The sequence below is a fragment of the Pempheris klunzingeri genome, chromosome 9, assembly GCF_042242105.1.
Source record: "Pempheris klunzingeri isolate RE-2024b chromosome 9, fPemKlu1.hap1, whole genome shotgun sequence".
Classification (NCBI taxonomy): Eukaryota; Metazoa; Chordata; class Actinopteri; order Acropomatiformes; family Pempheridae; genus Pempheris; species Pempheris klunzingeri.
This window is the reverse complement of record NC_092020.1, coordinates 2,254,652-2,266,303: the sequence shown is the minus strand read 5'-3', so window position 1 is coordinate 2,266,303 and position 11,652 is coordinate 2,254,652. Positions and strand designations below refer to the sequence as shown.

The window sequence follows — 11,652 nt, the reverse complement described above, 5'->3', positions numbered from 1 at the left end:
TCCTATAGGCTACACGCTCATTAAGCTTCATCACAGGCTCCCAGTGAATAATTAAATGAATTATTCAGAGGCTGTGTGATGCTCTTGAGGGGGGATCTCTGCTTACTGTGTCTTTAAAGTCGTGCAGAGGGGAGCCTATACTAAAGAAAGGAGGGGGCTGCTGTGCGCTAGTTGGAGGTGTCTGCCTGTCGCAGCCGCTCGGGGTTGACATTAAGAAGAGCCTGTCCATGCTTCAGCGGGGAGGTACGGCGCAATTTGAAGGCACTGAGACTGAGATCGAACTGGTTCCAGGCAGATATCCATCAAACGGAGGACACACGGATGGACAGAGAAATATTGCAATCGGAATTAACTTGTCAGCCGGTGCGAGGAATTTCTGGATATAATGGGGAACACGACACCTAAGCCTTTAATAGGTGAGACTTGTTATTAATGTGTCATTCACTAGGCTTCAGTGCGAAGCTGTGCGTCTGTGTGAAATCGTCTTGATAGGCAGAGATACACATGGCTGGTCCTAATTCCTCTACTTGTGTTCGCTCTGCGTGGAGACGCGCTTCCCATCACGGGGGAGCTGAGCGTGATTCCCAGGGAGCGGGTCCAAACAAGCGCTCCGGCTGCCGCGGCTCTCTGCAAATTCCCTCAAAGAAAATAAATCTGTCATTTATAGAATTATGATCCGTGATGTCTCCTGAGATGGAAAACACACACACACACACACAGACAGAGAGAGAGAGAGAGAAGGCAATAGAGGGGCGACAGCTGACTGGGTGGTGATCATCATAACGCAGACAGCACCATCATCATCAAAACTCATGAGTATTTTTCCGGAAAGCTCATTTGTAAGTATTCCCAAAGATCCTGTGCAAATAAACACATTAGTTGGATCTTTGAGAATTTACATGAAGTGCTGTTTAATCAGGAAATGACTGAAATTTTAAATGCATTAAAAATGTTGACAAGTTGACCTCCAATGCATCACTGACTGTTTTAAAAAAACAAAAGACCAGTTTCCAAATTGCTTGAAAGCACCTTAGCCTGTGCATTAAATTGCTTCTCAGTCTGCTTTATGAGTGTCACCAGACTGTGGTGCACAATTGCATGTTTTTTCAGTCACTTGTCATATATTTGTGTGTAAATCTGGCTTTTTACACAGCAATTATTGTTTTTGTTGCCATATACGACTTTGCTTCATAAAAAGGCTGTATGACACATAGTGACAGTGGTAGATGGTGGTAAACAGAGAGTAGATTATTAATCTGAGTGGGAAATTGCATTGCATTACAGCAGCCCAGTCACCTAGCAATCACAAAACAGACACGAGGACACGTAAGAGGTTGTTGAGAAAGCAGAATAAGACATCTGCAATCTTACCTGGAAACACACGGGAACACTTAAACATGCATGCAGCTATGTTGCCTGGTAATGTTCTGTAGCTATCCCAAGTATGACTGCTGTCAAGTACAGTCTCAAGTGATTGTCAGTGAATTAATCCCGCATGAGACTTGATTGTCAGCCCCAGTTTTTGCATAAGGCTGTCGCTGTGAGCTCTCCAAACTATCACTTTGTCATGACACCTAAAGCACATTCCTTGAAAATCAGGTCCCCGTATCAGTTTGATTTAATGTCTGTCTTACTCCCACGCCCACGACAGACCCACTCGGCGGCTAAATGATGTGGTTACTGCCACCAGAGCCAGCTGACGTAGGGTTTGGACCAAGAACAGTTAGTCACAGTGGAGCAGGAGCAGCTTGGCTCCCACTGCCTGAACTGCATGGTTTCGATTAACATGGAATTAATAGAATATCTGCGTTTGTTGGGTCTATATTGGAGACATGTACGAGGTTTTCGTAGGTCCATTTTGTAGGTCCTGTGTGTTTGACAATAGAAGCCTTTCAGAGGATATCACCCAACCACAACCCAACTTCTAGAAACTAAAGATGTAACAAAGCAGAGTCTGAAATTCCCTTAAAATCCACAGAGGCTCATGCTCAGTGAAAGCGTTTCTATATGATGAACATACAGCCCAGAGATATGAGAGAATAAAGAGCATGATCTTCTAGAGACCTAAGCTAACCCTGATGAATAATCAGTTTTACATTTCAAAGCAGAGTGTCTTGTGCTGTCTTATGATTGTATTTATTTGTGCTTTCCTCCTTTCAGTAGGAGAAAGACGGGAGGACATCAGCAAACGTAACTGAACCGCATGTGGAAGCTGAAATATACTGTATGAGACTTGTGACCGAACTGTGTATGATGGCCACATTTGTAATCAGTCTAAATTCAAAGATGATTACTGTCTGCTTGTTTTGCTGTTTTGCTGCTCTCATGATTCTGGTGATCCGTCAAGTGAGCATCACCCTGACTGCGGTCACATGATTAAGGCGGGGGGCTGTCAATAAACACACTAAAACAGGATTGCTATAGTCCAACATCAACCTGCAGTCTGAGCAGTTATCCATGAGTTATCCTTGAGCTAGCCCCAGTGTGCGCCTCATATGTATTAACAACACATCGGAGGCGAGCTAAGCATCCAGTTTTGCAAAAAAATAAATACCCAGCGATCTCTGACAAACCCAAAAGGTCATTTAACAACACTTAGTGCTGTTTTGGAGGTTTTTCCAGAATTTTCGAATGCTCTTTTAACCATCTGGTATTCCATCAGCTGCACAATGAATAAGATTTTTAACATGTTACTTGTGGAGGAATCTGTGACATATGTCCTTATGTTTGTCCTTTAACAGTAGAAAAATACTGAAGCATAATTCAGTTTGAAATGAAAAAAGTAACAAAAAATTCTTTAAAGATGTCCTGTGGAGTTTTCTTCCAAGAATAAACAAATAGATAGACAGATAGATAGATAGATCGCGTGCACATGCCCATCCTCGTCATGTTAAGAAATAAAATGCTCCACAGCACCTCTAGAGCCTGTAAACTCCACAGAGTATCTTTAAGTTTGCATCACATTGTACAAATAAGCAATAACTCTCTGGGTTTTGTAAAGATTGCTGGGTATTTGTTTTTCAGGAAGTGGAATGCTAAGCGCTGTGGCTCGCATGTAATGTTAATACATGGGAGGCACAAACTGGGGCTAACATAGACCATGCAGCGAGCTGTCCCTGCATGTCCTATTGTGCTATGCCTTTCATCTAATAATGGCTAGTGTCTATATCAGTCGTCGCTGTGGGTCCTTTAACTGCAGAGTCCCAGTACTTGACTCTGTCAGCGAGGCAGTTGAGCCTAAGACCTACATGTATAGGCTCACCCGCAACATGCTTTCCTCCATACCCTTTGACCAAAGTGTATTTTATCCCTTTTAAAGCCAAATTCCTGGAGTAGAAAGAAAGGGGCACCCGCACATCATTTGAGATGTTACAGATGTTCTTGTTGCTGCTTCATAGTTTAGAATATAATCAGTGATAATGTCTAATTTAGGAAATGTGCTGTGGAACATTTCACTGAGTTATTGTCTTTACACCAGATCACAGTGAATTTTAAACAGAAATGTAATCACGCTGTGGGCCTGGAGGAGAGTAGAAACACCACCACCCTTTGTATGTTGAATTTCAGCCAGTCTATACCATAAACACACATCTACAGCTTTAGTTTTATTGAATATTAAAACCCAAACAATCCGAGTCTCATTAAAGCCAAAGTTCAGTTCGTCGTGTTGGTTTTCGGATTTCGGATGATTAATTGGCTTATTGGTGATCACGAAGAAATAGTTCTGCCAAGTAGAACAATGACTCCTGTAAAGATAGGATCAAAGATTAAGCCTTTTATTGGAGTATTTCCTTACTGACTAGGCGCTGTGTGATTCATTCTCTGCTTTTGAAGATAACTGTGGAGGAATGAAAAGGGCTATTCAGGGTTTGTTTATGCTGTAGGCCAAGGGTGTTGTAGCCCATAAATAAGAGGAAGACTTATCGCGTCTGTTGTCGACTTTCTGTAGATTTTTCTTTTTTTTTGAAGCTACTAATATTAGCACTGCACAAATCTGTGTTGATTTTACCAAAGCCAAATGTCCTTTTTATGTTTCTCAGTGATACATGCACATGGGTTTTGTCTAAATTTACCTTGTTTTATTTCTGTAATATAAATGTCCCATATGGATGTGGTAAGACTGATTTGGGACAGTTTGCCTTTTTATCCTGTAAATGTGGGTTACATGCTAAAAGAGACTATTTAATGTACTTGTTGAAAGGAGCAGAGAGGCTTCATAGTGTCAGTGTGGGAAAGGAAGTGTGTGAGACTGTGGGCTCCTTTACATAACTGGCCTCTGCCCTCTAAACCAACTTGCAAATGAGTTATTGTGGGCTTCTATCTACACCTCTTTTTCCAACAGCTGGTGTCACTAACATTGCTGTTTTGACCCCGGTCACACAAAAGCAGACCTGCAGACCACATACCACGCCAGGCTCTAATTTGGTTGATCCGGTTAAATCAATGATGCCTGTTCTCCTCTAACACCATCCCTGATATTTTTGTACCCACAGATGCGACCTTTCAACCACGCCCGGTGGCCAGCAGGCAGTACTACACCCTGCCGAACAACGGGGCAGGCGTGGAGAGGCGAACGTCTGCTCCTCCGGTCAGTGTCAGTGTGGAGTCGCCCCGCTTTCACCCCCACGCCAAAGGAAAGAACATCAGGCTGGACGGGCAGCTTCGCCGTGCCACACGCAAGAACAGCTTCTGTAATGGCATCACTTTCAGCCACAGGCCTGTCCACCTCTACGAGAAGGTCAGCCTTCAGCTTTTTACTCCTCGGTCCAGATTTAACATGTAGATATTTGCAGAATAAAAGTTACATTCGAATTAACTCCCCTAATTCAGGTGCGCCTTCGCCTGACTGGTGTGCACACTGGCTGGAGCGGAGCTCTACGCTTCGGTTTCACCAGTTTGGACCCCAGTGAGCTGGTTGCTACAGACATCCCCAAATACGCCTGCCCAGACCTGGTGACGCGGCCCGGCTATTGGGCCAAAGCTCTGCCAGAGAGACTGGCCTTGAAGGACAACGTGTTGTCTTTCTGGGCTGATCGCCATGGAAGAGTTTTCTACAGCATCAATGAAGGAGAGCCCATCCTCTTCCACTGCGGGCTCAGCATCGGCTGTCCACTCTGGGCCATCATCGATATCTATGGCATCACTCAGGAGGTCACGCTGCTTGGTAAGCGTTTTATTGTGTTGTTTACTCACCCTGTGAGAACACTCCTGCAAAAATACTTACTGTTTTTGTTATGATTGCAGCCAAGAGAGGTAAGCAGAACCTGACTCATTCAGAAGGGAAGTGAGAGGAACAAATTTCACAACTGACTGGTCATGAGTCTGCACACAGTCCACCATTACAGCTCATATATATCCCAAAAAACATTGAATAATGGATATTTTTTGACTGGAATTTACTTTAAGAGTCAGGTAGAAAGTCGTGTACCTCGACCGCGGCTTTGACAACCCTGAAACCTCAGGAACATATTTTAGTGTCAACACATTCACAGCTAATTTAAGCAGCTTCCTGAGAGTTCATAGAGCAGCTGCACAACCAAGCTCCTTAGCAGCAGGGACAACTTTAGTAGGAGGAGGTATTGAGGTCTCAGTGATCCTCGATCTGTGTGACAAAACTAGATTGTCTGGAAAACAACACCCATAACGTACAGAGATAAACAGGATTTGGGACCACGGCTCTCACATCACCCCGCCGCTCCTTTAACACTCTCTTACTATCACTTTCCCGCGCTTTGTCACTTTCTCCCTCCTCCTTCATTTCCATCACCCTCTCGATCTCTCTCGTACTCACTGGGTGTGTTTATCTTCAGTCTGACAGGAGCTATGGCCATGTTTGGTCAATACGGCAGATCCCAGGAGCTTTGGTGAGGGGCCAGCGCTCAACTGCTCCAGCATCACTAGAAATAGTAATATAGGAATGTATCATAAGTCAAAGGGGGACTACTAGTGCCAGGCTTGTTTATATCAGCCCCTCACACACGCAGAAAATCAGCTGTACTGTAAACTCTGTTCTAAAGTTCATGTTAATACAGAATGGAAGTGAAACAGGGACATGAATACAGTCAAATAAACTGCTGGCTGATGCTGCTTATTTGTACCCAAAGCACAAAGGTTTATTTAGCGCCACAGCAAACATTACAACAAGAGCAGCATACAAAGGCCTCTCAGCGTAGATTCGTATTCTAGCTCTCTTATTGGTTTCTAGGAGTGTCTGTCAACATGCATTATCCAATATACATTAATGGTGAATGAAGACAAAAAAACAGCAAAGTCACGTCAAAACTTTCCACACATTTTTTTCTTATTTTGTTCTATCATCTTCACGGAAAACGTGTGACATGCAGGAAGCTCCTTGCCTGCAGAAATGAAATCATTTATTGAAGAGTCAAATGTGCTACAGCTGCAACAATTACTTAATTAGTTGATTAGCATTTGTGCTCAAACTTTTTTTCAAACAGGAATGGAGAATAATCTCCCAGCTCCTTAAATGGGATTATTTGCTGGTTTTCTCTGACACTAAACTGAATATTTTGAGGTTTTGGACTGTCGGTCCAAAAAACGAATTATTTACAGACATAAACCTGAAGCATTGTGACAGACATTTTGAATGTTTTTTAGATGATTAATCAATTAATTGAGAAAATAATCTGCACATTAGTCAGTAATGAAATGAGCAATTAGCTGCAGCCCTGTAATTTACCCAAATAAACAAAGGCGCACATTGAGGAGAACAGGCAGCAGTAACACATGCAGATAATATCTCAGCACTTTTACTGGACCGATCATATGATAGCATGTCCAAGTCATGTCTTTGTCCATGTTCTCCTCCACAGAAAGCACGTTTGCTGAAAGTGTGGGATCCAGCTGCCTGAGTGCGGCCCGTCTGAGTGCCTATCTGCCCCAGAGTAGCCACGACTCAGCCAATTACAGCAACAATCAACTGGAGAACAACCAGGCTGCTGCTGCCAAGATGGCCAACCTCCAGCTCAATAACTACACTCAGCTCATCCCCTGCTGCTCCTCCACCTCTTCCTCCACCACACCATCCTCATCAGCCTCCACTGGATTCAGCGTGCCGAGGGTGGTCCGGGGCCTTCCTTCCCCGCTGGACAATGACTTGCACTTTCACCCGGTCCGTGGCTCTGATGTAATACTCTCTGCAGACCGCTCAGCCGCCTGCATCCACTTTCTGGACAGCAGTCGGACTCTGGTGTTCAGTGACCGGCCGCTGCATGTTGGTGAGACTTTGTACGTGGAAGTCGGCCACCTGGGCCTGCCCTACTTTGGGGCTCTGTTGTTTGGTTTAACATCCTGTGACCCGGCTGGTCTGCACGCCGGGGACTTGCCGGCAGACCCCGAGGTTCTCCTGGACCGTAAAGAGTATTGGGTGGTGCATCGGGGCTTCCCTATGCCTTGCTCTGGAGACGTGCTCAGCTTCAGCCTGCTGCCCAGCGGAGAGGTGCACCATGGGGTGAACGGAGTGGGACGTGGCAGGCTGCTCTGTGTGGACTCCTCTCAGGTCCTGTGGGCCTTTTTCACCCTGCACGGGGCTGTCAACAGACTCAGGATACTTGGTAAGCTGAGTGTGTCTACAGCGACATGTAGAGGTGATACTAAGACTAGTATTAGACTGCTAATTGAAGACTTGAAGCAAAAGTTTGCTGTTTTGGGAAACATGCTTACTCATTTTCTTCCTGAGAGTTAAACGAGGAAATTACCACTCTCATATTTCTCTGTTTAATATGTGGCTACAGTCAGCAGCCAGTTAGCTTATCTTAGCACATAGACTGGAAGCAGGGCTTTGTGCTGGACTATTTCTTGGCTCTGTGCAGTTGCCACACAACCAGCAAAGACTCCAGGTGTTTATGGATCATGGCCAAGAAATAGTCCATCAAAAATCCATCTGTAAACTCAACAAACTGTCACATAATGGTGATGATGGATGAATTTTGTTCCCTATGGATGCAGCCTTTATTTCCAGTCTTTATCCTAAAGCTAACTGGCTGCTGGCTGTAGCTTCACATTTATGACACGAGTGAGTATTAATCTCCTCATTTACCCCTTTACAAGAAAGCAAACAAGCATATTTCCTTTGATAAATGCCCAAAAAGGAAATGCTCTTTTATTCTCATCAGTCCACTCTTGAGTCTAGTCAGCCCCTGCGATTAATTTTTTCCCAGACTAGAGGAATGCAGTTGAGTAGTTTATGTCTGCTTGTATCTGTTCCGTTTAGAGCGGTGACCTATCTGTCCCACTCCCACTACTCCCACATACGCTCCCATAAGCTCAGACCCAATTTTCAGCCGTTTCTGATCCAACAATATTATCCCCAAACAGAAACAACTCAAAGAAACACAGTCTAAGAAATTTCATGCTGGTTAGCGTTTAACTCAAACAGTTCACTGTACTGAAATGATACCAACCACAGTTACATATCCACTTTGTCTGAATGCCACCTTTAAAGGCTCCACATGAGTGTAATTATCTGAGGTCTGTACATGTGTATTCATCTTTGTGACACAGGAACACTGCAGTCCAGTCCTCCCTCCACATCCCCCAGCACTTCCCAGAGCAGCAGTCCAGATGACAGTGACTCGGACCTGGCGTTCAGCGTCAACAGATCCTCCTCTGCCTCTGAGTCGTCTCTGGGTAGGTTACCAAATGTTCACGTCATGCCGAGTGCTCCGAGGTATATAGAAACCCTCACGAGGTTGCAGCAGGAAGGCTGCTATGGTGGAGAGGTGTGGTCGTTCAGTTGGACTGAACCATATGTGCATGTGACACTAGAGGAGTCAGGGGAGAGCTGACTTTCCAGATCTCCTTTCTTATAGGACACTTTCACATTGTTAAAGATGTGCCTGCATGACTTCAGCGATTGGTTGAACTGTGATCAGATAGAAAATGAACAGGCAACTATTTTCATAATCGCTCAGTCGTTAAGTCATGAAATCTTAAAAGCGTCTTGTTTAAGCTTCCCAGATGTGAACATTTGCAGCTTTTCTTAATTTTACATTAAAGTGAATTGGATATTTTTGGATTTTGTGGGTTGGACAAAGCATCGTATTTGATCACCTTGGGTGTATTTCTTCTCTGATTTTATATTGACCTAATGAGAAAGTAACCAACAGATGAATCTAAAATAAATGTTAGTTGCAGTCCAAGTGCATAACCTTAATAATCCTGTTAGATAATCTAGCAAAGATTAGATTCTGTAATAGACATTTGGATTCAGCATGGTCAATAATATACAAGACTACAGAACAGAATATATAAAGGGAACCAGGCGTACTCTTCCCACAACCACAAGAACAAGAGTTATCTGTGTACATGCGTCCATGTCTGCTCCAGACCCACACGTGTTTTCTCCCCTCTGCTCCAGTGACTGCTCCCAGCTCCCCTCTCAGTCCCCCCGTCTCTCCCACGCTCGCTGCATCAGAACTGCCCCCTACTGGAAAAAACGGAGAATGCACCATTTGCTTCGACCAGGAGGTGGACACTGTCATCTACACTTGTGGACACATGTGCCTGTGCAACGACTGTGGGCTGAAACTGAAGAGACAGATCAACGCGTGCTGTCCGATATGCAGGAGGCCCATCAAAGATGTTATCAAAACGTATCGGCCGTGATGGTCCGGAGGTTTAAAACAGGTGCTGTGACGTCCACCGCTGGATGCCACGTGTCCCTTTCTCAGGCTTGGTTTAACACGGATCTGGGCCCTCAGCGGAGATGAGCCACACCGGGACATAATTGTGCCTATATTTCTATTTTATATGGGTAAATCATTTCTGGACTAGGCTCTTCATACGCAGAACTGTGATGGAGCTTATCTCAACAGAAAGACTGCATTTATGGGCTCCTATATTTTGACAGAGAAAGAGGAGATGAATCATGTGCTCCCAATTTGTATTTTCCATGTGATCTGTCTGTTACGTCACATGTATTTGCTGAGCAGAAAAGCCTGCTGTGAGTATTTTGTCTTGACCCTCGTCGTCCCAGATTTATGTTTGCTTCAGCAGAATATGCGAACCGCAGTCTATGACTTCTAGTGCCTTAGATTTTTGTCACATTGTGTGTCCAAGTAATTATGCTAACAATCCTAGCCATATTTTCAATGTACAGTACTGAAAAGCTTATGGTGAGAAAGGCACACAGATACAAAGGTGTAGTAGTAAGTGAAAAGATGTTAGTGTATGGTAAATGTGTTCAGTGGCGTGTTTTAAGAAAAGTGTGTTTGCGAAGGACAAATTGAAGAATCTGGTTTTGCACAATGAGAGAAGAATAAAAGTGGACTAAGCGTGACTGCAGTGTGTGTAATTCCAATAATATTATAGACGACTCTGAAGAAGCAAGTTCTCTCCATATGATCACTTATATTTAGAACCCTTTGCTGAAGGGTATTGAATTTAAAAATCTATGCCAACATTTAATTTTTTTTTTTAATTGGGAGTTAGATTAAAAAAGGCTGGTATGAAATATATCTGTATATCTGGTATCAGTACATTTAGGGCCACTTTTGAGTGTCATCATGATATTTTACAAGGAAATTAAGCAATTATTGAGTGCTGATAACACTAATGTGCATATCTTAATATGAGCCAGCTATTTTTCTTCATGACATTTTGATAAAATGCCTGTCAGAGATCTGATATCTCCTACTAAAATCAGGGCTGCACTTCCTTTCAGCGTTTACTCCATTTTCTAAAATGAATTTTGCTCATCTGATGAAGGCCGCACTAAGATCACACACTCTAGAGCTGCTACCAAACTGACCTGGAGATGAGACTGTTTGGTCGTTTGCTGTTTCCAGGGTCAAGATTGAATCTGAATCACTCTTTTGAAGCCAGCGTGGATGAAAAGTCTTTAAAGTGCTCTGGAAAAAAACAAAAATCACATTCAAACAGCTTTAATTCCACCACAAGTGGTCAGACTCCATCTGCTGGTGCCAGATCATGTAACATGATAAAAAGCATCAAAATGGCTGCTTTTAGAGCTGTTTTGCATTCATTTTGTATTTTGCTACAATAATATAACAGATCTTTTCTATTCATGTCTGAGTTTATATTTATCGGGTGACTAAGCATGACCTCAATGGGATAATGTTTCTTTGTTTATTTTGGAATATCAGCAGTTATGTGAGAGTTTTTTTAGCCCCCCTTTTGCAGAAATCACAACATTTAGTCGTAATTCTCAGCTAATAAAGAACCGCATGTTTACCCAGAGTTTCTAGAAGACAAACAAAGCTACAAGATGTTGAATATTTCATTCTTTTGGTGGCAACAGCCCGTACCATGCTAGTACTACTGTAGTGCTGGGGAGTTTAAATTCATAGACTGTATATAAAGTTTATGGGTGAATCAATATCTACTGAGGCAGCAACTCCAAATGAATCAAATTTTAAAGCTTTCTACCTTTTATTGTGTAACCAAAAAGGTGATGTGGCCCATTTAGGCCTATAATTATAATCCAGGCACAATAGTATGTTGCTAGTTGAGCTAACTCTTTTAGTTAGTTTTCAGTGTATGGGCTGCAGTTCAGCATGTACAGGAATTGTGGAGGGCGGCCAGTATGTACGAAAGCTGTGAGTGTACAGGTTAACAGCAGTACAGGCCAACATTCTCAGCAGCGAGCACATACACCTACTGTATATACAG

General features: G+C 43.4%; 1 protein-coding gene across 1 annotated transcript; it reads left to right on the top strand.

The window, feature by feature from the left end:
- The first annotated feature begins 274 nt into the window (after nucleotides 1–274).
- On the top strand, nucleotides 275–10,294 carry neurl1b (neuralized E3 ubiquitin protein ligase 1B). Its single transcript, XM_070836737.1, has 6 exons — nucleotides 275–416; nucleotides 4,494–4,738; nucleotides 4,831–5,164; nucleotides 6,834–7,574; nucleotides 8,524–8,649; nucleotides 9,380–10,294. Exons 1-6 carry the CDS (start codon nucleotides 386–388, stop codon nucleotides 9,625–9,627), a joined length of 1,725 nt encoding a protein of 574 aa, XP_070692838.1. The 5' UTR covers nucleotides 275–385; the 3' UTR covers nucleotides 9,628–10,294.
- The last annotated feature ends 1,358 nt before the right edge of the window (nucleotides 10,295–11,652 follow it).

Bases quoted from the DNA above. Each gene is read 5' to 3' on its own strand.
- neurl1b (XM_070836737.1), top strand. From the start codon at position 386: ATGGGGAACACGACACCTAAGCCTTTAATAG. The intron at 4,739-4,830 runs GTCAGCCTTCAG...CCCCTAATTCAG, and splicing joins CTGTCCACCTCTACGAGAAG to GTGCGCCTTCGCCTGACTGG. The intron at 8,650-9,379 runs GTAGGTTACCAA...CCTCTGCTCCAG, and splicing joins TGCCTCTGAGTCGTCTCTGG to TGACTGCTCCCAGCTCCCCT.